Here is a 27,583-nt window from a genome sequence, read left to right as displayed (position 1 = left end):
ATTTACAGTTTCTTTGCTACAAGCAAAGAATACCATCTGTGAAACACCCAGCTCCCTGCAGAGCCCTGGTGGGTCACTGTAACAAATAGCTTTAAAGGCTCACCCAAGGGCTGGGACCTCTGAACTCAAAGATGCCCACAAAGAGATTCACAGAGTGAGACAGACGTGGAGACGGAGGTGAGAGGAGATACAGAGAAGAAAAGACACAAAAGAATCTTCTTTCTCTTGCTCTCAGCTTCATTGAAACAAACCTGACTGCTGCTTGTAGATGGACATGCTGCCTGGAAACTAGCTGGGCATGATTTACATGACTGCATTGTCTTAGGAGAACCGTCCAGGCCTGAGTCTTACAGGACACGGGAAGGGAGGGAGTTAAGATGTGAGAAGGTAAAGGCTGAGGACAAATCTCATTTCCTCTTTCTTGAAGAGTCTCTGGGAGTCACCGGGCCTTCCTCTCTCTATTTTTGTGCCTGGCCTCCCACCCACCCGGAGACCCAGCTTGCCTACCTGGTCTGCAAATTCCTGCTGCAGCTTTGTTTAACTGAACACAGGAAGTCGGGAGGCCCTGGGCCCCTTCCTCACTGCCTGTGACTTGGGAGATAGTTTTTTTTTTTTTTTTTTATATATATATATATGAAATTTATTGACAAATTGGTTTCCATACAACACCCAGTGCTCATCCCAAAAGATGCCCTCCTCAATACCCATCACCCACCCTCCCCTCCCTCCCACCCCCCATCAACCCTCAGTTTGTTCTCAGTTTTTAACAGTCTCTTATGCTTTGGCTCTCTCCCACTCTAACCTCTTTTTTTTTTTTTTCCTTCCCCTCCCCCAGTTTTACAAAGACACACACGCTCACTCACTCATCTTTACTCAGATATACACCTCTATTCGAAGGCTGAGAGCCTTCTGAGGCACAGGGCCATGTAAACTCTTCTCCAGTTTCCACACCTATTTTGCTGTGTGATTGAGGGCAAGGCGTTTACCTCTCTGAGACCTGGCATTCTCCAGTGTTTCCAGGATACTCAAGATCAATTCCTCATACTCCTAGGAATTGTGATGGTCACCGAGCAGGATGTGTATGTGCGCACATGTACTCCCATGCCCATGGCACATGCGCGTAGACCCCACGGCTACCTAATCACAAACTACAGATAACTCTCCCCCATCATAGAATCTTAAAATATATGACAAGTTAAATTCCTTTCCTTGCCTTTCCACATCAGAGTTCAATTATCTTCTTCAAACATTTAAAGCTCAAATGACCAGAATGAAATAAATGCAAATAAATAATCCTAGAGCTTAAAATTTGAGGCAACAAGTCTTCCTTTAAATTAAATAAACTCTGGGGTGCCTGGGTGGCTCAGTCGGTTGAGCATCCAACTTCGGCTCAGGTCATGATCTCGTGGTTCGTGAGTTTGAGCCCTGCGTCAGGCTCTGTGCTGACAGCTTAGGGCCTGGAGCCTGCTTCGGATTCTGTGTCCCCCTCTCTCTCTGCCCCACCCCTGCTTGTGCTCTGTCTCTACCTGTCTTTCAAAAATTGAATAAACATTAACAAAAATTTTAATAAATAGTTAAATAAACTCTTACCCCCTCAGCTATATCTTACCCAGATAGAGTCATATTGGTGACTGATTATGTTCTTCTATAATTATTTCACCATCCCACCCCCAACCCTTCTTCAAGGTCACATGTGTATCAGCAGCTGTTTCAGCTTTATCGGAATAAGGTGTGAATGTTTTAGTTCCCTAAATTCCTAGCATGCTCCTGCAAGATGCTTCCCCTTGTAGGATTCCATTCAGCCTTAATTTCTAGCCTCCAGACCTATGGTTAGTGACTCATGCCCCGTCCAGGTTCCTGAGCTGTAATGTATCATGTAGGTTTGTTCACATTGACCTTGGTCTCCCTCTGCCAACTCCCTGGCTGTCCTTCCATCAAAAAGAGGTGGTGGAAGTGTGGGGTGGACAGCTCAGAATCCCCTCCCCCCTTTTGGTGTGTGTAAAGTCAAAAGAACTGTACTGAGCACGGCTCAAAGTCTGCAGGTGAAGAGCCAGTAGACATTCCTAGAGACATACATAGTGACAATATGCCTACTCACAGCAGCTGTAGGGATACCAGCCCATCAAACAGTCCCTTGGCAATCTCGGTGATCTTGTTTCCATACAGCACCCTAGAAAAGAGAAGACAGCAGTCTCTGTGATGTGAGGCCACTGAAGCCCACTCAAGTGAGAGGCCATCGCCTCTGCCAACTCCTGTAGGTGGGTGGGGCTTCTCAGAGCATCTCCTTCCCTGGCCAGCCTTACCCTTCCTCCTTACCAGTGAGACAGCAGGCAAGTGCCACAGGGGCTGCAGAGACAGGCTGTCTGGGAGGCAAGGAGAAATCAGCTCCATCCTGTTTCATTACTGGGCAGCCCAGCTTAATAAATAATCCACAATAGGGCGCAGCGGTCCCCTTGTAGTGTCTCCCTGAGCTGCTAATATGACTCACACCTCGGCAATAAATAAGATGTGTAGGAAGCTGGCCGGCCCTGTGTCTTCTTGTCTTCAATGGATATTGATCAGGCTGAGCCCAGCCTACAGAACGTTTCCTTTTAATATCCCGTTGTATCCTAGGAATTCCTGAGCTGAGTTCTTTAATCATCCCTCTAGGCAGGGCTTTGAGTTTTGGGGGTCCTATCCAGATGGCACAGGGACCGCAGAGTCAAAGACTGGCTCACAGGAAAAACTGGAGAGCAAGGAATTGTTACCTCAGAGCGATGGCCCCCACACTCCAGCCCCTTTGCCTAGTCTTTGAGCTCTAGGAACCAAGAAACTCTGAATTATTTTACTCTCCTCTCTAGTAGGTGTACAGGTCCCTCATACTGGGCCTCCTATTGGTGGGCTGGGCTTTGGTGACTTGGGAGCGCTTGGGGAAGAATTCTACTGTCTGCTTCTCCAGCCCAGCGCCCAGGGGGTCCTGTTGGCCATCCATGTAGGTGATAAAGACACTGCTGGCCGCTCTCTGCTCTCATCCACGGCACAGACTGCTTCTCCTGGGCCCAGCCTCCTTTGAGATGGAGAGAACTCATTAGGGAGGGTTGGTTTCCCCCCCCCCCCTTCAATTCCCTCTTGGGCTCTGAAGTATCCTGAATGAATGCAATATCCAATTCCCGCTCAGACCGCAAATTCAGGCTGTTATATGTCTTTGAGGAGACAAAATATTAGTGTGGGGAAACAGGAAATGGGAATGCTAAACCAAACCCCCTATTTTCCAGACACCACCAGGAAAAAGCGTGAGTGTCTCACTCAGCCTGCGGGTGGGTTTCATTAATGTTTCAACAAATTAATGAGCAAATAAAAGTCAGCATGATGGCTCAGGCTCAATTTGTAATTCATATGAATGTCCCCCTGCTCACTGTGCCAAATGTAGTAGTGTCCCTGTCTGCTTGTCTTGGCTGATGTCAGAAATTGTGGTGCAGCAGTAGCTGGTGGGGCGGAGGGGCCCGGGACTGGGGCAGGGGACCCTCACATGACCCATCAGACCTCCCTATGGGACAGCTCTAACCTCGTGGGTCCAAACCACCCTCCGGCAGACTGAAGAGGGCTGTGGGTCTACTGTGGAGCAATCTGGGTGTAGACCCACCAAAATCTTTCCTTGACTGCCTTCTTCACACCTTTCATATCTGAGCGCAAACATCTCATCCTTGGGAAGTTTCTCCAGAATATTTTAATGTTTTTCACCACCTGTCACTTTATTTTTATTTCCTCATTACTTTTCATTATGTCATGTTCTACTACTCAGGTATTTCTTTATTTTAAACATTTTCTGTGCCCCTACCTCTCAGCTCACTTGAACGTAGGCTCCATGCATGTGGCGATATTATGTGGCTTGCTCATGGCAGGGTCCCTAGAGCTGAGAGCTAAACAGGGTTCAGCACAGTATTTGTTGAAAGAATAAATGAATGAGTACGGGCAAGGCTTTCCTGCCCTTTAGCTTGGCCCCTGGTGAGTCTGGATTGGGTATGTTTGTGTTCCAAGCTCCATGAGACTGAGGGTCTTGTCCGTCCAGTTCACTGCCACATTCTCCATGCCTGTAAGACGATGCAGTACCTAGCAGGCATACTTGGAAGGATGAATGCATATATTAGAGGTCAGGGGGCACTTCACTTAATGCCCCAGTGTGTACTTTGGAACTGGCTAGTGGGATCCCATTTCACATATGACAAACAGATTCTGAATTTTGTTTCCTGTAGGACCAGAAGCATCTCACTGTCCTCGGATTGTTCCCAAGTCCCAGCAGAGGGAAACTAGATAAGGGGAATAGGAGGGTGGGGGCAGGAACAGGATCCTGGCAGCACACAGCCACTCTCCCTGCTCCTCTGTGATCTTCGGCATAATACACAGACACTAATCTCATATACAATCCCGTCTTTGATATCCCAGCCAGATGTTCTGTTCGATAAATGAAACTAATTTACTCTGCAAGCAGCCGGCAACAGCTGAATCAAGACACTTCCCTGTCCTCAGCCCCTTCCCAGTGGGATGGGGCCAGGTGGGGACAAATGTGGATCTTGTTACCTGCCCACTCATAAATTAAGCAAACAGGTTACAGAGAGAAGGAAGCATTGACAGCTTGCTTCTGAGCGTCCTCACTCTTACTCAGTGGGCAGGTCACCAAATGATATAAATAATATCAACTGAGGATGCTTTTCTTGTATCTTACTGTATACTTTTTCTTTCATATTATCTCGAGAGGCAGCATAGCATTGGGGATTGAGAGCATGGGTCCTGGAGTCATACTGCTTGGGATCCAATCCTGCATCTCCCAGTTGTGGATTTCAGATAATTGCATTCATTCAACACGCTTTAGCTTTGTGCAATTATCATGTGCCAGGTACTGTTTGAGGTGCCAGAGATTCAGCCAGGATCCAAACAGAGAAAAGTCCCTGTCTATGTGGGGCTTAGATCACCCGATTCCTTCTACTGTAAAAGAAGGAAGTGGATAGAGTCTGTGTATTAGGTTGTTATCAGGATTAAAATTGCAAGACTCCTAGAACAGTATCTGGCACACAGTAAGTGCTTAATAAGTGCTGCCAATTATTGTAATTGTGGTCACCATTGAATATGTGGTGGGCAGAAAAGGTATCACTATCCTCGTTTTGTCTGTGAGGAAAATACACAGTAGGCTCAAGTCACATTACCCATGCCACATGGTGAGCCACAGGACAAAGCCCCATGCCTTCTTGCCCCTGTGGGTCTCTGACTCTCTGGTGGATGAGGCTGTGGTTCCATCCAGTAGGCTGCCCCAGGGTTGCAAAACCCAAGAAAAGAAGCCCTTACAGGATGGCAAGTGTGCTTTCTCAGAACAAAGGCCATGAGGTTGGTTTGGAGAAAAAGCCTGAAAATCAGGGGAAGAAAATTAGCTCCTCCCTTGACAAGGTCACATAGTTGGGAGAAATGGGCACGTTGGTAATAAACATACATTACCATTCTGTCCTTCCATCTCCCTAGAGAGCGCTGCTGAGGCACGCAGGGCAGGAGGGGGACGTGTGGGTAGAGCTGAAGATGCATTTGAATTAGAAGCCAATAGCTAGGAAGGCTGCTGGGCACTTAATCAATAAAAATAATGCATTTGGGTTGTAGAAATATTCCCTAAGATCAATTTCCCCTGAAGAAATATTTGTTTCTTTTACCAGGTTGCCACAAGTGTGTAAGGGAACATAAAGCCTTGATAAACACCTCCTGAAAAATATGGACACATTCCCCCCCCCCCCCACCGCCACTCCCTCATGACTCTGTTCCCCACTTACAGCGACGTGAGTGATTTCAGACCCTGGAAGGCATCTGGAGCAATGTCCGATATCTGATTCTTGCTGATGTCTCTAAAAAACATTAATGGGAGAGTCTGAGAACATAGCTCAAAGGTGTGATACGACCATTCTTAAGTGTGAGTCAAGCATTTCAGATATTGAAAATGGTGAGAATTAATCAATTTATGTATTCATTGTACAAGAGAAGGGGCTTGAAGACCATTCAGTTCAACTGTCTCTTCATAAAATATACCACATGTTTTCACTCTTCTTGGCTTTCAAAGAACGCCCACCCACGGCACCCTGACTTTGACATATGGCTTTGCACATGTGAGCCCTCACTTTGTAGGGAAGACTGCACTCAGTCACATTAGGGCCTTGTCGCATTACCAAGCAATTATAGCATAAATGAAGCAGAAGCCTGCCTCACCCAAACACAGGCCAGGGTTCTTGCAAGCATCATCTTCTTGTCTCATGCCTCAGCCAATGCTTATTTTTTCCCCCAAATAGTCCTGAGTCATTTCACCTCCCCAGTGACCTTTCCTTCCTGACCTGAAAAGAGGTTTTGAGCAGGGACTTAAGTCTCTGTCTGGTTCAGGGCATCCTTCAGGTCGTGTGACATAAGCACATCACGCGATTCTCACGGGATGCCTCTGAGATGTGGATTTGTCACTGGAGTGCTCCTCAGAAAGGCACAAGCCTGGGGAGTGATGCCTAGGGCTTTGGGGTAACGTGGATGAGAGGGACGCTGTGTAATAGAAGGCAGCTCTCCTGGCTGGCCGGGCTGGCGCAGAGGAATCTCCCTGACCTGGCTCCTCCCCAAAGCCCAGAGGCTGTCCTCTTTCCTGCATCCCAGTGACTTGTGAGCACCCGGCCCTCAGTTCTGAGGGGGGAGACGTTCTGAGCCATTAGCTCAGGGGCGGCCTCTGGGCTCCTGTCACTGGAAGGTGAGATGCTCCAATTTCCAGAGACAACGTACCTCTCCAGTTCTTTTCCTTTAACAAAATAAATCAATGGATCTTTGCTTTTGTTCAGAAGAGAGAGAGCTGAGGTCTTGGAGGGTCAATGAGGAGGAGACAAGGGGATACGGAGAAGAAAGCACATCTAAGCAGATCCTTAAGCAACTGCCTCCAGCGAGGCCAGACACCCCAGCCCCCAGCCTCTTAAGCATCCTCCCCCGGTCTGTCTCTCTCTTCCTTCTAAAGCGTTGCGCAACCACTTTTCCTAGGCTTCTGCTCTCTTCCCTCCCTGCTTCTGAAGCCGGTAAGTTGAAAGATATTTCACAGGTTAAGGCTTCTTAGGCACAGCTGTCGAGCTTATCCCTTTAGCTGGCAAGATCGCCTCTTACAAATCCACAGATTGTGCTCACAAACTCGTCAGTTTACACCAGGCTTTTCTTCGGCGCTCCACTTTTGTAGAAGGGTCTTAACAAGCAAATGCCCTGGATTATCCTAATCTTGCTCGCCCTTGGCCTGCCTGCCTAGCAAGGCATTCCAGGCAGGCGTGCGGGGTCTGTGCTCAGATCAGACTAGTGAGCAAGCCTGGGTTTTTTATTTTGTTTTCCTGATCATGGGACGTCTCTTCAAGCTACTGAGACCCCCCAGTATGCAAGAGGAAGTTCTGGGATGTGGGGTGGAGGGAAAGTCCTCTGCTTTAGCCTTGTCAGGGCAAAGTGGTATTCAGTCCACAGCTAGCCTTTTGGATGCACTCCTCTCTGCAGCACAGGAGGGATGTCTTGTGGTTTTGGAGATGATGGGGAGTAGAACTGGACAAGTGATAGTTTAGCTGGGAACTGCTCCTGGAGGGTCACTTCATCTTAGTTCTTAATACTGCAGGAAGGAAACAGCAACCCTCTGAGGACAAGGACCCAGAGCCAGAGGGGACTTGACATGGCTCTTCAGGTAGAGGGCTGGCATCTCAGGTCTCCCCTCACTTCACAAAGATGGATGCAAAAGGTAGTGGCACTGGACAGAAGGCAGGCTGGGAAAGGCTTCTGCCGCCTACCAGTCTCCATGCTTGACCTCTCCCGGTCCATAGCAGGTGGCTCTGAGCTGACTCCAGGCATCTGGGTCACTATAGATCAGTGGTTTTCAAAGTGCACCCACAGGGAGTCTGCTTTGGCTAGCCTGGGGAAGGGAGCTAAAAAGTCTGCATAGGTAACACATCTCTATGTGATTCCCATGCATGTGATCCCTGGGTCATACTTTAGGCCACAGCATTTTATGGCCTGGTTGGTCTCTGACCCACCCCAGTCCCCTGGGGCTTACAAACTCGATGGAAAAGAGGCAGCGGACTTTCTAGACTCTTTGGAGCCAAGGTGGCAAATTCCATGCGGGCAAGGCTCAAGTGGGGAGGTGCTGGCACCTGTGGATTCTACTCTACCTCAGAGCATGGAGACGAAAGAACATGCCCTTCCGGCCACACCACACAGCTCTGGTCCCCATGTGTCAGCGCCATCAGTTAACCAACCCTGTCAACTGAGGGCTTCTCTCTAGTGCCCTCTGTTCTCCTCTCAAATGGCTCTACCTTGATACTAGTTTTTACCTGGAAGTATTTTTTTCTACTAAGCTGGACACGAGAAATAGGGACAAAGTCATTCATTCCAGGGGCTTTTTGTTGTTGTTGTTGTTGTTATTAGAAAGAGGAGGAGGGTGTGGTTCATTCATAGTTGAGGGGAAACTTCTCTCTGTTAGAGAGAGAGAGAGACTGGTTCATGTACACCTATGAGGAATTCACACTTAGGGTTTTAAAATCCATTCTGACCAGGGGCCCTATTTCTCCCAAGCCGTCATACTTCCATCTTGATTTGTGAGGTTCTGTTAGCTGGAAAAATCTGTAAGTGGTCTCTTTTCCCTACCGCCATCCCTTTGGGGGGGGGCAGGCAAGGGGGCATCATAATAAATATCAGTAACATCAGAAGTGATCAAAAATTAAATTCACTTCCCAGGTCGTGACTGAGAAGGTCTTATGAATTTTGAATGCACAGATCATGGCAACTCCAATGGGATGAAGAAAGGACAGTAAAACATAGCCAAGCTCTAAATTACCTGGACCTCACAAAAAATTAGAGCAGTAACTTAAATCATGCAAGAGATATAGGTTGGGGCAGTGACTGAACTTGTCATTTTTCACTGAAATTACTATCTGGCTGCATAATCAAGTTAGGCTTTAAAAATGAATTGGGGGGGGCGTATGGAGTGAGCTGGGGAAGCAGGGAGACCAGGAGATTAATGGCCTAAGGTTTTAAATATTAAGGCCTATATTTATACAGCTCCTCCAGCAAGAATGCTGCCAAGGGGAGGGGAAAAGTATGTGCTCAGGGCTGGCTCATTAGGTTGGTTTCCACTTCTGGAATTGTACCAGGAGAAAATCTTGTTTGGTTTGGATTTCCAGGGAGATGGGAAGTTGCCTTCCCAAGATCTGAGGGTAAAGCCAACCAATGCCACTGTTTCTTGGGGATGTTTATTTTTAACATAAAAAGGAGTCAGCAGACACTTAACCTCTTCAATGTAGGCCCTCCTACTCAAGGGAAACCGATGAATCAGCCTTCAGTGGAAGGGAACAAGATCGAGCCTGTGCATATTTCTACGTGCTCTCTTTTTCCTCCGTGGGAGGCCAGAGACAGTAAGTAACTGGGATAAGAGCAGCATTTTGATTACTGGACTGTAAGAAATGATTTCTCAGCTCAGAAAAGGGAAAGGAATCTCCCTCCCAGATTCTAAATATCCAAGCTGGCAATGGCTGGGCCATTTCCGAATCCTACTGGCGTCCCCTCGGAGTGCCCTGCTCTGCGTGACTCACAGAGTCGTGCTCAGGGCAGTCATGGGGCTGGGGAAGGCAGTGATGATGACATCACCACAATGGCGGGGATGAGGACCATGGTACAGGATGCTGTCAGTGGAGCCGTGAGAGGGAAGGAATGGCAGCACTGGCGTAACCAGGGACTGATAGGATGTAGTGGTAGCAGTGATACCGGATGCAGCGGTAATGGGGGTGGTGGGGATAATCACAGGCAAGTCATATGTGGTTGGAGAATAAGGAAGGGCCCAAGGCTTCTTATCTCACTTAGAACAGAAAGTCCTTGTCATGGTCTAAAGGGTCACAGGATCTGGCCTCTACCTTCCCACCTCTCCAACACAAGCCCTGCCTCTGTCCCCCTCCCTGCTCTGCAACCCATCCATGCACGCTCCCCAGGGCCTTTCAGCTGCTCTCTCTCAAGAGCTCCTCATTCCCACCCTTCATTTGGATCACCTGTACAGAGAGGCTTTCGTGGGCCCGCCCTTTGTTTCACTTTCTAGTACTTAGCAATTTCTGATATTTGTTTCTTTTCTGTGTTCGCCCACTCAAATGTGTGAGCTCCATGAGAGCAGACTTTATTTTAGAGCATGCTCTATCCACAGACCCTGCAATTCCTTGCAGGTGGTGGACAGTCACTCTTTGTTAGGTGAATGTGTGCACAGTTGTAGGCATGTACCACAGCCAACATGTTAGGGTGCTGGAGATTGATACAAGGCCATTGCCATCTCATTTTTACTGAAGTTCCTACTTCAGGTCCACATCATGAAAGCCAGAGGACAATAAACATGGTAGTATGGGCTTTCTTAGGCCAATGCAGCTGCACCTCTCACCTAGATAATTTTACTTTGCTCTAGTTGGAGAGGCCCTCAGCTCTGAGGTGTCTACATCGCTACACCTCACCATCTGAAAGCAACACTCCTGAACATTACCTCGCAATCTCAGGAAAGCATTCCAGGCCTGACACTGGGCTCCCCATGAGGAATGTGATGTGGGCTGTCATCTGGGCAGGTCGCCTACTACATAGGGCATATTACCCCCCAAACTGAAAACATCTGGTTCATTCCTCCCCAGGGGAAACTTACATTCGCTTCAGTTTCTTGTACTGGGTGAAGGCTCCAGCAGGGATGGATTTGATGGAGTTCTGTTCCAGGCGTCTGGGAAACAGAGCAGAGAAGAGTCAGTTAACCATCCACCTGTCAACAGGCGGTTGCTGAGGGCCTTGAGGGACAGGACGGCCCCTCCCATCATGTGGCACCCGATACTGGTTGCGGGACACTGGGCAAACTTCTGCAGGATTTTGGTTCTTGCTTATTCTAAGTGGTCTTTGAAGGCAGATGTCTTCTTCACAAAAGCTGTGGGAAGTAACTGGCATGCTGAAAAAGTCAAAGGGATAAAGAGAAGAAAAAGAGGTGGCCTATGGGCCAGCAATGCCCATCTGCCCTGGAAGCATGTCACCATTCTGTCAAAAATTCAACCACTGGGGAGCCTGGGTGGCTCAGTCGGTTAAGCGTCTGACTTCGGCTCAGGTCATGATCTCGAGGTCCGTGAGTTGGAGCCCCACATCGGGCTCTGTGCTGACAGCTCAGAGCCTGGAGCCTGTTTCAGATTCTATGTCTCCCTCTCTTCTGGCCCTTCCCCGTTCATGCTCTGTCTCTGTCTCAAAAATAAATAAACGTTAAAAAAAAATTAAAAAAAAAACTCAACCACACTGCCACTGGGGTATTGTACAGGCAGAAATGACAATGGCTGACTTCATTCCTGGCTTTTTTAAAAATTAAGGTATAACTGACATATAATATTAGTTTCAGGAATATGACATACAATAAATAACATTTGATTATTTGTTTCTGGGTTTTTCAATGGGCTGTTCTAATATGCTGGAGAAATGGCCTTCAAGTCTTTAGGCTCCCAGCCTGCCATTCATCAAACTGACTCCGACACCCTGAGGACCCTAGGGGCCCCGACTGGACCACTCCCCTGGGATGCTGCTAGAATCTGTGGCTTTACTATGTTATAGACTTTCCTGAAGACCTTCCTCTCTTATAACTCTGGAATGACAAGAGATGTCATAGGCCCCAGGCCCAGGGCCGAGAACTTTCTTGAAGAGAAGTGAGTAAGCATCTCTATTCTCTCGCCTCTCAGGTGACTTCCTGTTACCAAGAACAGGTATGGTAGGAAACAGGCCTGAGTAGCAGGCAGGGCCCTCTATTAGAGGTGATGAGTGATGCCCTCAGGCCTCGGCTGAGGACTGAGCATCTCCTTCTCGTCCATCTCCCTTGTCTCCAAGGCACGGGTCTTGTCATCACCTTCTCATTTGGCACGGATGTTCCCTAACCTCTCAGCTGGGAAGACACAAAAAAAGGTGTGCGCGGGGGCGGGGGGTGGGGGGAGAAGAAGGAACAGACGGGCTGAAGTGGCTCCCTCAGAGGCTACATCCAGTGGCTGCACATTTCTGGCTGGGATGAACCCATTCATCTTGAAGAGTAATCCCCGCTGCAGAGTCGGGGAGACAGTCGTATTAATTTGTGCCTCTGCGATCTCATCTTCATTGGGGGAAGAGAGTATTTGTTACTGGAACCGCTAATGGAGCAGTTTGCCAGCAATTTTCCCATTTCAAACAACATCTCAGCTGCTAATGTGGAATGGTTTGTCAGGCCTACCCATAACACAGACAAATCACTCTCTAGGCCAAAGGAAGGGTGGGTGGGGGAGAGAGAAAGAGGAAAGGCGGGTGGGAGGAGAGAGGGAGCATCAGGACAGATCATTCTTGGCTGCTAGATGAATAGAGTCTACAAATGAGACTGCCACGGTCTATTAAGAAAGCCTTTGTGGCCTGCTGGAGGGGGTGGGGAGCGTGTTCTGCTGGGCACATGGGCACAGGCTGGCCAGACAGGGGCCTGGCTGGTTCTTGGTAAGGCACAAGAGCATGCCACAAGGTCTCAGAGACTGTGGGCTACCCGATACAGCCAGCCGCAGAGGCAGCAGGGAAGCTCCAAGGACATTCTTGTTCTCCAGCTGAGCAGAGTTCAGCAGGGATCTCTCAGCCCAGGCAACAGCTCCATGGGTCTCTGGGGCTGCCAGTCAGGTGGAAAATGCTCTCCAGGAATCCTGTGATTCACCTGCCACTTTGGCAAGGGATTGCGGCTGGATGATGCCTCTGGGGAGAGCCACTGTCTGTAACGATGGTAACCCCCCTCTGTTTTTGCAAGAGGACCCACTGCTTCCAGCTGCAGGCCAAGAACCTAGGCAAATCAGGCCAGCCGGGGGTGCGCGGTCGGCCGGCTGTCAGTGCAATTCATAACCAATTAACCTGCACTTTAGTGAGGGGTGTAAGATTCAAGGGAGGGATGAATCCATGAGGAGTATGTGGTACCTGTCCTTGAGGAATTTAATCATCTGGGGATAGAGACAGCCCAAGATGGTCCACCACAGAACCAAATTCTATTGCTATCATAACAAACAGGAAGAGCGATCATTTATGAGGCCAAGTTGATTTATGTCTATTATCTCTTTTAATCCTTACATGTATGAGGCAAGCTATGTTGGCCTCATTTGGTGGATGAGGAAAATAAAACCTACAGGGATCAAATAGCCCATCCAGAGTGACAGAGCTAGCAAGAGGCAGAACTGACACCTGTTTCTACACATCGGACATACTGCCTTTCTTTCTGAAAACAGAGAAATTGAGGCCTAGAGGCTAAAGTGGCCTCCCCAAAGTCACAGAAGAGTTTAGGAGGTTATGACCCCAATGCTGATTCTGAGACATCATGCAGCCTCTGTGTAAGTGGGTATTTTGTCTTGCCATTTGCAACGCCGTGGACAGAACTAGAGTGGATTATGCTAAGTGAAGTTAGTCAGTCAGAGAAAGACAAGTATCGTATGACCTTACTCATATGTGGAATTTAAGATACAAAACAGATGGACATAAGGGAAGGGAAGCAAAAATAATATAAAAACAGGGAGGGGGACAAACCATAAGAGATTCTTAAAATATAGAGAACAAAATGAGGGTTGCTGGGGGTGGGGGTTGTGGGTGGGGGATGGGCTAAATGGGCAAGGGGCATTAAGGAGGACACTTGTTGGGATGAGCACTGGGTGTTATTACGTAGGGGATGAAGTCATTGGCTTCTGCTCCTGAAATCATTGTTGCACTATATGCTAACTTACTTGGATGTAAATTATAAAAAATAAACTTAAAATAAAATTTCATAAGGAAATAAAAAAAAGACGTAGGCATTTTGTAAAAAGGCTGTAGGAGTTGAGGGAGATGCAATACAGATGTGAATACATACAAATATGCAAACAGAGTACAAAGGCGTGGTTTTGAGCAAAGAACTTCAATCTCAGCAGGGACGGCTCTGTGCGTCCTGTACCCATCAGACTAGTACACTCTGGGGATGGTATTTGTCTCTGCAGTCTCTCTGCTTCTTATGCTGCTGTGGGTCCTGGCTAGACACCCGATCCTTTATGGAGTGCCAAGGCCATGCCATGATGTGGGTTAACCTCACTCCAGGGGGGATCAGAGTTTGTCTGGGGTGGTACAGTTGTGAATAGTCAGTGTCCTTCGAATGTGAGGTAAAGGCAAGGGAAGGGGTAATAACAATAGTAAGAGCTATGAGGTGTCAGGTGCTTGTAAGTCAGGCAATAGCCTAAGAGTTTTACATGGCTTGTTTATCTTAATATTTACACCACGGTGAGGCAGGTCCTATTCATCGTTATCATCCCCGCTTTAAACGTGAGAAAATGGAGGCTCAGAGATGTTAAGTCTCTTGTCCAAATTCACAAAGTCAGGAAGAGCTACAGCTGGAAGGAAATGCAGGCAAGTTTATTCAATTCAAAAACCTGAGCCCGCAGTCACTAAGCTTTGTTGAATCCCATTTGTAGCTGAGGCATCTCCATTTTTAGTTGCCGGCAGCTCATCCTCAGAGAAATGGCCCCTTTGTCAAGGGAGTAAGACTACAGTGCCTGTGCACACACAAACTTTCTATGTAGCAAACAGCCCCTGGTAGGTTTTATATAGCCTGGAACAAGCATGCAAAGATCCATACTCCCAGTGACAAGAATTCAGTGTGAAGAACAAAAAGAAGCATTAGCATCAGCAAAAAACTGTCACATTTAGAGAGGTGTCTGAAGCCAACAGCTGTTTAGGTCTCTCTTAAATGGCACATGTGTCTTTCTTTGTCTGGCAAACATTCTTCAGGCTGCAAACTGATTTAATAGAACTAGCATAAAAACAAACATACAAATCAAACATCTGAACATCTTCCGGCACCAGTAAAAACAATGGGAACATCTGATGGGGATTTCAGCCGTTTGCGCTCTGTATTGATTTGCCCTAGTTTCTCGGTGCTTCCTTAATGATCTGTCATTTGCAAACATGCGACTGAACGCAATATATTTCTTGCAATGCATAAGTCAACATGATGCCAGAGAGACTGGCAGGGGCATGGCTAGTGCGAGGGCATGGCTACAAGTCACCCGATAAAGACGTCCTGGAGCTGGGTTGGAATATTGGCAGTGGTGTGGCTGAGGTGGCAATAACGATGAACATCTACCATTTATCGAGGGCTTTTTCTATGTCAGACACTGTGCTCTTTGCATACTGGCTCATTTTATTCCTTCAGCAAAACTACAAAGCAAGTGTTATTAATAATATAGTAACAACGAAGTTGAGGGATGCAGGCATATGTGACACGAGCCGCTCCTAACCTACTCTGCAGAATACCTGGCACTGCCTGCAGAAAGCAGAGAGAGAGCCAGATTTGCTCTTCTTACTATTGCATATGCCCACATGCCTCCACCACAGAATTTGTTTTTTTAATCATCTTAGAAAACAATGAATGAAAAATAACATGGGAACTTGAGACCAAACCATTCTATCATGTTGTCCATGCGACACATGCATAGGCTTTTCTTTTCGGATTTCATTCAGTGCCTTCCAAACATCGTGCTAATTTTCTGTGCAATTGTGTTATTTAATCTTCATGGAAAATCTCTAGTAGGTCTGATGAGCCCCATTTTGCAAGGGTCGGGGGGGGGGTCAGTGGGCAGTGGCGGACCAAGTGAAGCAGGAGATGTTAAGAAAGATGCGCAAAGTAAGAGGCAAAACTGAGACTCAAACCCTGAACTCTTTATCCTAAGGCTCTGTTCTTCATTATTCTCTGTGCTTCAGCGGCTTCCCCTTTAGACTACTGCCCCAATCCACCCCATCTCCCTCCTTCCACGTGGCAATCCCTCAGAAACCTGGTGCTCTCAGAACATTTAAGAATCCTGATTGTTGACGGCTTCCAGAACCCTCCAGTCCTTTTGTTCTTTTGACTGTTTTTTTTTTTTTTTTTTTGGTTTGTTTTTTAGTTCTCTCCTTTTAACATGCCCTGGTGACCTGTGTAATGGGAAAATATTTGCTTTTGTTAAACAGATAAACCACTATTTGTCTCTGCACCCCAGATAAACAACAGGGGTGAGGTGAGACTAGGTGGAGAGTGGGGCTACCGTTCCTCTCCCCCAGATGCTTTCACTTATGACTTGACATTCAGTGCATCCACACAGCCCTTCTCCATCACCTGAATCTATGTGCTACCGCAGAGGGCATGAGATACACTGGATGGCACTATGTGGGGGAGTAGAGCAAACTGGAAGAAGATGGGCAGTGATTAAGATGGGGCTCTAGGCACAGATGGTCCCACTGGAGGCTTGAGGACTCAGGGGTGAAGACAGAAGACCACAGAAGAGAGGAAGGTGTGAGCCTCTGGCTCTTCCCAGAATCTATCCCTGCTGGAGGCTGGAGCTGGTTCAGAGAATCAACAGGGAGCAGCAAGAATGGTGATGGTGGGAGCTCAGTTTCGAGGAAAATCTGCAGGGAACTGTCTCACTGTGGGTTCTGTGGAAGAAAGCTATTTTTAGAGGAATTGGCTCTGCTATGCGGGGAGACCAGCAGACACTCCTCTGAGCTGCCTTGGCTTTGAAAAACATTCTAAAAGAGTTTGCCAGATTGCTTTGCATGAGAGATAGTCCTTCCTCCCCCCAAATGTTGGGGAGTGCAGAACCCCTCCTAAGGTGTTAACGCATCACCACTGGCTAAGGATGGCCCATGGGATCTGAAGAACCTGATATGGTGCCAAGCATCCCTAAGGAGAAAGGGGAAGTCTGGATTGTATGGGTGGCCATGGACACGAGTCAAAATTCTTGATGGGAAAAAGGAAAAGTCACATTCAGATGTCTTTGGGATGATAAATCAGACACTTCTATTCATCCGGGGGGGTGTACTGCAGTTTCCACTCTCTGTCTCATCTTTCAACCTCCCCCACCTGCTGGTCTTCTCTCCCTAAGAGGCTGCGTTTCAGCTGCTTTCAAGACTTTCAGACCAACACACAAGTCCCCAGGCACGGGTTTTGTTGCCTTGAGGAACAAGCAGGTTTCTTCCTCAAAGGTCTCTCTTACATGTCACTTCTGCCTGTAGCCTCCTAACCACAGAGTCTTGCTTCGTCTGCTTTAATGTCTCAGCTTCATTTCATCACAGAGGAGAAGGAGGTGAGCACAGCAAGAGAAATCCTGGGCAATCTGTCTGGTGGGCCGTGGGAGCTCCACAAGCAGGGGCGGCCTTATTTCCATGTCTGCATACATTTGCATGATGATGAGCTACCGCCAGGCTCAATTCATAATGCAAGTGGCTAGCCCGGTTCTTGAACCTCTTCTGTCAACCATCACCCTTAAAGTCCTGACTTAGTTCTATGGAAGGATCTCCAAATGCAGGTAGCTTCAGCTCCTATGATATGGTTTCCAACCTTTCTCACGGAGCCTAATAAAATGGTAGTAGCAGCAGCAACAATAGCAACACAAGTACTAGCAGTAGTAAAATAATAACAATCACGGCCAGCAGAGTATATCCTATGTGTCAGACACAACGCCAAGCATTTGACAGCATACATTTCATTTAACTTTTGCAAGAGCTGTTCAGAAGGTACAGTTGGCCTGTGAATGTTTCAGTTGAGGAAAACAAGACACAGAAAAGTTATTTGTCCAGAGTCAAAAGGCATGGCCAGAGCTAGTATGTGGGTCTCCCTGAATCCATAGTCTACCCTTGATGGCTGCTGTTTGTGGCTGTTTTTAGAAGCACTGTAGCTAGGTTGGTCATTCCCAGACTTTTAGATTTCACAGGCTAGGTGGTTATAGACCTTTTATTTTGCCAGTGAAAGTGCTCTGTGTGTTATATATAATGTATATTATATAGAGACATACATTTATACACGTGTTAATTAAGCACATATTTAGCACATACATGTGCATGCACACCCAAACATATATATTCTGCCTCTAGTGGCCATCATTTTATAAGATGAAGGGCATTTTAAAAAATATAATTTATTGTCAAATTGGTTTCCATACAACACCCAGTGCTCATCCCAACAAGCGATGAAGGGTATTTTTAATAACAACAATAGAATAAGGAAGTTCAAGAATTTAAAATAAAGTCTCCTTTAAATGGAATATTTTTGCTTATCAGAAAAAAATCACATTGTTCTTGTTTTTCTCACTTTACCTCACATTGGGAAAAACATTCCAGTAATCAGACAGCCTTTCAGAAATCACTGAATCAAACTATTCTAGTTTGTTAATGTCCCTTTAAAAATTTGATGTCCAGGTATGAGCCCAACAGTCCAGGTATGGCTTGGTCTGCATGGGTCCCACCTCCAATGTACAATTTCCATCTGCAATTCCTCTCTCCTAGACACCTGAGCTGTGTGCCTGTGAGGCCCAAGTTGGAGGTATAATGATGTGGAGGAGAGGAGGGTGAGTCGGGGGTTGGTGCGGGTCAATGGTTATAGCTTATCTACTAGACTGGCCTCTTTCATCATGCTGTGGTTTGAGACCTGGTCAAGGAAAGATCTATGGCTGCCAAAGACAGAAGATGAAACCTGGCAGATGGAGGGAGAAAGGAATGAAGTGGGGCAGAAAAAGTGGGAATCTGAAAGGAGATGAATGTGGGCAGGAATTCCATCTTGCACATCTGTTTGAGACAGTCAGTGTCCTACCCTGTCATGGATGGAGAGGGAAGGTGGAGGGGCTCTTACAACAAGGAAAGAAGAGCTGACTGGGTGAAGAAAGATGGCACTGGGAAGTGACATGGGAAGACCATGGGTGGGGAGAGAAGGGAGAAAATGAATGAGGGGAGGAGGATAAACACAGGGGGGGAAATGGTACGGAAAGGGGAGAGAGTAAGGCCAGGAACAAAAGGAAATGGGAGAAGAAGAGAAGCAAGGGGGTGAGCAGGAGAGGCATGAGGTTGAAGCGAGTTCATGAAGGAAGGGATCTTCAAGTCTAGAGCAACAGACTGTGAGGAGCAAAGAGAAAACAGCAAAACGTGAACAAATTAACTGCTGGTTCTTGACGAAAGGAAGACTGAAGGGTGAATGAAGAGGGATGGAGGCTATAGAAGGTGTGGCTGTCAGGCCAAAAGGAGGCTCTGCTGACGAGCTCCCGCCTACAGGAAGAGGTAGAGGCATGAGTTGTGTCTACTGGGGCTGGGAAGACAGTTTTAAAGGAAATCAGGGAAAAGTTGACAAAACCAATGAAAGAAGAAATGAAGCCTCCACTGTTGTAAATCCTATGTTTCTTCTCATCTCAATCAGGGTGAAACCAGAGTCCTTAAAATGCCCCCATGATTTGGCCCTTCGTTGCCCGTCTACTTTTATCCCTTAATTCTGCCCCTTATGTTTGCTTCACTCTAGCCACACTGGCCTTCTGGTATAGCAGGCACTCTCCTCCCTCTGGGCCTTTGCACATGCTGTGCCCTCTACCTGCAACACTCTTCCTCCACGTATCCGCTTGCTTTTTTTCCCCTTAACTGACTTCAAGTCTTTTCCTTGCTTTATTTTTCTCCACAGAAGCTACCCCCTTCTATCATATCGTATAATTTACATTGCTTTGTTTACTGTTTCTTACCTCCCCGCACCCCACCAGAATGCAAGCACCATAAAGGCAGAAATTTTATCTTTTATTCACTGATGCTCCTGGAGCACAGAACTATGACTAGAACATAGGGGGCTAACAACAGACATTTGTTGAATGAATGTGTGAATGGCTGAAAGAGTTAATGGGCTATCTATTGGACCGCATCAGGAACAGAAAGGATGCAAAGGAGGAGTAAGAGGGAGAGGAGGAGGAAGAGGGAGAGGAGGAGCAGATGAGCAGAGGGGCTAGGGAAACGCGTGTCTTATTTGAAGGGATTTTATCTAATGATATTTTGACTAGGAAGATTCTATCTAAGCATGTTTTTAATAAAGCCACCTAAAGGTGAAGGTAAAAAATGAAAACATTTGTGGTCATGTAAAGAGTGATCTTGAGGTTGGTGTTGACTGACCCCTCTACTTGACCCAGAATGAGAAACTGGCCATTTTCTAATGTGTAAGGCAAGAGTGGACAAGATTGAACTATACGGTCAAGAAATTTTTAGTGGTATTATGGACATCTGTGCACACAAACAGACATACACAATCTTTGTACCTACAGTTCTAATCTAGAGGACAACGATCTGATTTGAAATGATTAACAGTTCACTCTTGCTCAGATAATGGTAGCTATGAAATGAGTTCATCATTCATGTACTTTCTGCCAATACTACCACCAGTGCATAGAGCATTTGCCCACGTGCCAAGGACCCTATTAAGGGCTTCCATGCAGTATTTCATTCTGTTTCCACGATGACCCATTGACAATACTGTAATTATCACATTGTTATAGATGAGAGAAGTAGAGATGAAAAATAGCGATTATTTTGCCCAAAGTCACACAGCTAGTAAATGGTAGAGCTAGGATATAATCACAGGGTGACTCCAGGGAAGGGACTGGCAAGCTTTTATTGTAAAGGGCCAGATAGCACATATATCAGGCTTGGTGGGCTAAGTCACAACTACTCAATACTGCCTTACGAGGACAGCCATGGACAATCCGTATGCAAATAGCTCTGGATGTGTTCCAATAAAACTTATAGAAATAAATGGTGGACATATTTGGACCACTGAGAAGTTTGCTGACTGAGCTCTGGAATCTATGCTCTTGACAGCTGAGGTATCACACCTGGGAAAGCCTGGACAGTTAGCAAAGGGATCTCTGAGTGTTTTTTAATAGTTAGCGGTAACAGGCCCACGCGCCACCAGATTACTGAGGGATTGGCTGAGGCAGAGAGATAAACTCACCAGGGACAGAGGGTAGCAGATGGGGCACTTACATTTCGACGATGCCCTCTGGCAAGTTGGCAGGGATCTCCGTCAAGCCCTTCCCTCGACAGTCCACGACGTTATTGCTGCATGTGCAGGCCGAGGGACAGGAGATGGAGTTGGCATTGCAGGACGGAGGTTCTGAGTGGGGTCCTGGAGGTCCAGAACACATGGTCAATCATGACAGTGTCAGGAGCCACTGGAGCTTTTGCGCCCCTTAACCAGCTTCCAAGGAAGCAGCACCTGACAAAATACCTGAAAAATTTTCACCAGCTGACATCTCCTCTCATCTGGGAGACATGGCTGCAACTGGCTAAATATTTAGCCAAGAGGAGAGATTCTGACCTTGACCTGTTTCTGGATTGTTCTACTGGCTCTGTCATCACATCATCCTCGTCTTTCAGAGAAAGGGTTGCTCTCAGAGTCAGTCCCACATGAAAATATGCCACCAGAATGCAAAAAAAGGCACACTGGGACTATTTGCTCAGGGTGCCCAATGTCTGAACACCTACGATTTTTGGCTTTCATTTGGGGATTGGATGCTAGGTATAGGCACGCTTTCATTCTTTTCTCTAGAGTTTTGAACACACTCTAAAACCAAGTTGGGGTAGGGGAAGCTGTCAGAATTTCATTATTTGGGGCATTGATGTTCTCAAAGTGTCTATAGTCATCAGCAGTGACATCATCCAAAGCATTTTCAAGCAACTTTTATGTCCAGAGAACATGCAAATAAAACCTATCTTATTAGAAAAAAGGCAAATAAGTTATTACGTATTTTGGAGTCAGCTTTTAATTTTGTTTGAGGTGAGAACCTGTGTGAATTTAAAGCAAAGTGGTAAAAACCCAAGTAAATGGCATCTAAAGAACTTCTTTAGAAAACCATACAAAGATAAAGATACATATTAGCAAACTAACCCAGGATTCAAAGAGTCACAAGAAGTACATTCAAATGTTTTAAACACATAAAAGTTTTCATGCTATCACTACTTCTTCAAAGTAAGGTAAGAATCTCAGACCTGTGGTTTGTTTTCCAAATGTGGACATTTTGTGGTCCCAAAGGTAAACTCGACCCCAGAGCCTCCTCAGGACCTCTCCACCGCCTGCGAGATCTAGCCAGCAGGGATTACCTGATGTCTTTCCAGATGCCCACCCCCAGAGCGGAGGACCACAGGCTCAGACCAACTCTGCCGATCTCTCACTGCCTGGACATGGGATTCTGACTGGGAGCCCTTGGACAGAGATTCAATATGAAACCTGAAAATGTCTGCAGGGAAACACTGACTTTGGTTTGGCCCCTGTTCACTGGAGAAGCTGAGTCTGGGAAGTCAGAAGGGTCCAGCCAAAGTGGATGCATCAGAGAACCAAGGGGGCCTGGGCAAATGCTTGTTTGGACATTGAGACTCAAAGTGGAGGATGCCCCTCTTCACGCTCAACAGTCCCTGTGCCTGGGGACGGTCCTTCTGCAAGGGCTCAAATGGATGCCAAAGGCTCGTTTTGGAATATTTACCTTGCCAGAAAGTGCCGACTCAGTAATCAAAGATTACTTCTCTTGGCCTCACCATCTCCTTCTCTCTCTTTTTCTCCCTGTCTCTGTCTCTGTCATACACACACACACCTACAGACACACATACACACATACACACATACCCCAAATTAAAAAATATCCTCCTTTCTGGGACATTTGAGAAAATATTCATGTCTAGGGCATAGGGACTTCAAACTGTTCAGTGTTACTCACATTAGCAGATCTCATGGAGACCATGAAAAATGCCAGAGTGATGATGACTTTCACTAAAATCCCCAACCGGAACATTCTCTGGGAGAGGTGATACAAGCTTTGTTCCAAACTGGGGAAGTTTTCCATTTCTAAGGAAATGGCAACCCCAGAGAATCAGCTTATAAGAGCCTCAGATCAGGAATGAGAGTGTTGTGGCTCAGAGAGTGGGGTCTGGAGTCTTACTGCCTCAATTTGAATCTTGGCTCTGTCATTTCATCCCTATATCCCCGTGCCCAGTTTTCCCCATCTGTAAAATGAGAAGAAATAACAATACTTATTTCACAGCATGGTTTTGTTGTGAAGGCAAAGAAAGTTAATGCATATAAAGTATTTAGAAGAATGCACGGCACAGAGTCAGAGCTTAGTTGCTGTTATTATTACTGTTAATGAGTCTACCTCTGCCACGAATTGCCTGCAAATCATAATATCCCTCTGAGCTCTTTTGTTACCATCTCAGTGAATAAGAAATTTGGACTGCATGACTTCTGAAGTCCTTTTTGGACTGAAAAGATCAATTACTCCTGGTCTTCAGAAGAATCGAAGCAGAGAAGGAGTAAAACACCCAACAGCACCTGTCCATCCTGGCTCTGCTTCTTTGAAGGGGGCCAAGAGGATATGCAATGTGAAGAGCTCCCACCCTCTCCCCACATGTGAGAGAGGCTGGGAGTGGTATGGCTTCAGATGTCAGGGCTTTTGAAGTGCCTATGACGCTCCCCAAAGAAAACTGCCAGGCTTGGCCCTCCACATCAAGGGGCTAGGGTGCCTAACAAAGCCAGGGAGAATCGCCACACCACGGGCACCTTCCTGTTTGGGAAATGTCAGGGATTCCGTGGAAGGATGAAGTCTGTGCTCCTCCTGTATTTCCACCCATCAAGGCAGACAGTAATCGGATGGCTGTACTTCTTCTGATTTGTCAAATTGTTACTTGGTTGGGGTGTGTCAGGAAGGGAGAGGGGGAGAAAGACATTACAGTCAGGGCTTCTACGGGCAACAGGAAGTTCTGAAATGGGAGTTTTTTCAAAAATGCCCCTTTGACTTCTGTGCTAGAATTAATTCTGTTTAAACCAGCCCCAGGTTGTAGCCTTGAATCCCTCTGGGAATGAGCTGGGTCTTTCACAGGGTGGCTCTGATTCTGTAGGGAGTATGTGCTACATTTCAAGGGATGTTGTCAAGGTAAAAAAAGCCTTTGAAAAAGATTCCATAACCAGGTCACTAACAACACCTTTAATTACGCAGAGAGAAACAAAGGTAATTATAGCCTCTGTCAGCATCCCGGGCTGGTGGCTCCCCAGCCAGGCATTCACACGTGGTAAGGGTGTTATCCTCTTGTTGAAACAAAACACTTTAGGTTTAAGATGGGGTTGAAAGATAGGTTCATTTTCCCCAGAAACATTCCCCTCTGCTCCATGCCCAATGGACCAAGTGCATTTCCCTTTGAACCTCTGAGTGCTATGGTGGCAGAAGTCCCTCCCCTTTGCTTTTTGTCTTTGGATAGACTGAGACTAGCATGTAAATTCGACAAGGGCAGTGGTCTTTTCTGTCTTATTCCCTGTTATGTCCCCAATGCCTAAAGCAGGGCCAAAGCACAAAACCTTGTAAACCTACCTTGGGTCAGCGGAAGGATGAATAGATGAATGGAATTGGTCTAGAAGCCTGGCAGAGTGGGGGCTGAATGTCACCAAGCTATGGGGGCAAGTAATCCTTCTAGAAGGGCCTTAAGGGGAGACCCCTGAGCTCTGAGTGCCCTGGGCTCTGGTTGCTAGGACCAGCCATAGTGTGTGTGGGGGTGGGTGGGTGGGGAACGAAGCGGTTATGGGTGGATGGGACCTTCATGCCTGAAGCTCATGTCTTTCTACGACAGCTCAGTGCTGGCAAAGGCCATCTGCTACTCTGCTGAGGCTCCTGCTGAGCCCTGCTCACCTGCACAGCTCAGGGTGTCCTAGGCACTCGTCTTAGCTCTGTCTGCAAACCCCTTCCTCTCAGCCTTTCCTGTCCACACATATTGAGAGTGAAGGGGGTGGTGCAGGTGACAGAGAATTTCCAAGGGGGGCAAAGTGAGGAAAAACCCATGGTTCTACCCAGGAAATTCTCTGAGCACTGTATAAGCTGAGAAGCAGATGAATGGGAACAGAGTGTTTTGATCGAGGTGGAAAGTCTCCACACATGTTTGAGGGGAGAGGACTATGTGGGGTTGTGCCTACATGAACATGTGTGTTCCTGTTGTATAACACGTGCTCACGGGGCTCGTGAATACTCATTATCCCCAAGCGAGCTTGCCTGCTGGTACCATCTCCTCCTTTTCCTGGCACAGAAAGCAGCTTAAATCAGAGTGTAGTGATGCACTAGCACACAGAACCCCTGTAATCCATGTTCTGAGATGTTTTGTGAGGAACTTGAAGTGGATGTGGACTTGCTCTTTGTTTTTAAATGGGTGCCCAAGCTATCTGCCCTTGGAACTCTTCCTGTGGGACAAAATGTTGCTGCACTGAGGTGGAAGCTAGTTCTCACACAGAACAGGGAGACGAGGATATGGGCCAAGTACCTGTCTCCCCTCTCGGGGCCTGTCTCCCCTTTCCGGAATCACCACTTCAGCTCAGGAATTTCACTTTGGAGCCAGAGCCACCTCCGTGTCACCCAAAGAGGACACTGAGATGTCCAGCCTTCTGATGTCCCCTGACTCCCACTCCCAGGACTGTGGCCTGATGTCTTGAGGGAGGGCAGGGCAGAGCACAGGGCAACTGAAGTGCTGATCCTCCCCTCCCTGATTATCAGGCTGCTGTCCCCTCAGATGGCGGGGGGGTGGTGCTCAATGAGCACAAGGGCAGGGCAGGAATGTGTCCCCGACCAGACCTGTCATGGCAAAGTGCCTGTGATGGCTGGCACGAACAGCGATCACGTCATCGTGTCTCTGGTGACTGCATGATACCCCCTCTAGTCTGAGAGACAAGGAGGAGGAGCAATGATCAGGGACACTGGCTCCTGCCAGGCTGCTTCCTCAACTCTGTTCTTCTATTTGGCATCACGCTGGAAGTGGAAAGTCCTAACTGGTGTGTCCAATTGAATGGGGAAAAGCTCACTGAACTTCAGACCTAGAAAGGGCTGTGGAGCTGATGAGGAAACAGACATCTTGGAGGGAGAGAACTTGCCCAGGGACACAATGGTGGCCCAACTAAGAATGATGTCATTGTTGTAACAGCAGCTAATGCTTATGGAATGTTTCCTAAGTGTTAGATGCTGCACCAAGGGCTTTGCATGTGTGAGCTCATTTGGTTCTCATAAAACCCATGACGTATGTTCTTTTATTATTATTATTTCCATTATACTGATGAGGAAAGGGAAGAACAGGGAGTCAAGCAAACTGGTCAAGATCATGGAACTAGTGAACCACAACATTCTAAGTTCTGGTTCAGTGTTCTTTGTACCATCTCCTTTGCGAAGAAGATACCCCAAATGCCTCTCTTTATTGCCATGACTTTGAAAGCCATCAGAGCCTGGGAATCTCAGGAGGTAGGACGAAGAGCCTCAGGGGCCAAGACACAGATTGTGTAAGCTACAGTGGAGATAGCAGGACACTCTTGTTAGAGCTGTGTTTATTTCTTTCCGTCTTTAAAGGGAATCCCACCCAGCAGAGTGCACAGAACCGAAAAATCCAATGGCCTTGTGAGCATGTGGAAATAAATTAATTCCAGCATTCAAATTAAGCATCCCTGTTGGCCTCTGGCCTTTCAAAAGCCAACAACAGACTGCAATGACAATGGGGTTTGAGCAATTATGATGAGAATATAAATGAACGTGATTTAAATACCAGAGGCATGATAATTTTAGGAATGGCTAAATAAACCTAATAATCTCATTCTTGCAATGTCCAATTATGGTGTTTTAATTAAAACCTCCTAAGGAGATGGGCGGCTAGTCATGGCTTACCTTAATTATCTTTATACTTAGTAACTAGTCCCAAATTAAAAAAAAAAAAAGGGGGTGGTGGTGAAAATTTCTTGTTTCCAGGGTTATATGCCGATTTAATTTTTAGTAATAAATGAGGAAGTGTTTCTTGAGAGGCTTTTACGAGTAAGCATTGTTCCAGGCATTGGGGCAACCTTAAAAACGTGACCCCTTAGTACTAGAAGACAAGATCGATCTTCATGAAAGGGTATCTCACACTCAAAGGCTGTGGGCAGATAAGTGTAAAACAGGTGGACAAGCCAGTGGATACAAAGATGTTTAAAGGAAAGAGATAACTGACTCAGGAGGTCAAATATTTAACTAATACCCTTGAATTATGAATTGTGACCGGAAGAAACTTTTTCAGATTAAGGTAACCAGAAAATTGACACACAGAAAATAAATCCGGGAGTTTAAACCCCAGCATAAACCCTTTAGGTAAGGATGGGCAAAAACCCAAAACTTGCAACTCACATGAGTCAAGTAGTGGCCATAGTAGAACCTCTTCTGTGGTCTAGTATCATGAACTCGATAAAGTCCCCGTCTGGTACAGGCAACAAGTGGGGACCACAGACCCTTCTAGTTATAGGGCCCTAACCTTCCTCTCTAAAACAAGAAAAGTTAACAGAAATTTTTGCAGCAGTGGCTGAAGGAAACAAAGAAGTCTAGCTGCATACTGTACAAAAACAGTAATAAAAAATAAAATAAAGATATAGTCTCCCACCCTTTGAAAAATTCTCAGGTGCCTCTCTAGAGGAAGAAAATAAATACCTTTGATTGGCGGGGTACGGGTGACAGAGGAGATGAATTCTGTCAAAGTGTGCTGCTAGCAAATTTCTGGGTTAGCTGGAGTGATAAGGAGCCTGCAGCCAAGGCTTTTGGGGAGAAGAGGATGGGCTCCAGCCGGCTGGATTTAATTCACAGGGAGATAGCAGGGACTTGGGCAACCAGGGCCCTCACAGGCTGAGCAAGATAAAACTCTTCCCTGTCTCTGGAGTCATGTGTTTGGTGAATTTTTTGATATGGTTTAAGGGCCCCAGGAGCTTTTCTGATGCTTCCCT

The 27,583-nt window shown here is 46.8% G+C and overlaps 1 protein-coding gene across 2 annotated transcripts in view; it reads right to left on the bottom strand.

Moving 5' to 3' along the window:
* SLIT3 (slit guidance ligand 3) overlaps nucleotides 1-27,583 on the bottom strand; it is a 593,232-nt gene that overhangs the window by 95,740 nt on the left and 469,909 nt on the right. For both annotated transcript variants that reach the window (XM_047091292.1, XM_047091299.1), the window contains exons 9-12: nucleotides 20,815-20,956; nucleotides 10,670-10,741; nucleotides 5,790-5,861; nucleotides 2,099-2,170 (exon numbers count right to left, since the gene is read on the bottom strand). In XM_047091292.1, coding sequence (XP_046947248.1) covers nucleotides 2,099-2,170; nucleotides 5,790-5,861; nucleotides 10,670-10,741; nucleotides 20,815-20,956 — 358 coding nt within the window. The remainder of the gene's footprint in view (nucleotides 1-2,098; nucleotides 2,171-5,789; nucleotides 5,862-10,669; nucleotides 10,742-20,814; nucleotides 20,957-27,583) is intronic.

This window comes from Lynx rufus, unplaced genomic scaffold, assembly GCF_022079265.1.
Source record: "Lynx rufus isolate CCGP_SWC_20201006 ecotype Redwood Valley unplaced genomic scaffold, mLynRuf1.p SCAF_1, whole genome shotgun sequence".
NCBI classification, from domain to species: Eukaryota; Metazoa; Chordata; class Mammalia; order Carnivora; family Felidae; genus Lynx; species Lynx rufus.
The sequence above is the reverse complement of the archived record's forward strand: the minus strand, read 5'-3'. Positions and strand labels throughout refer to the sequence as shown.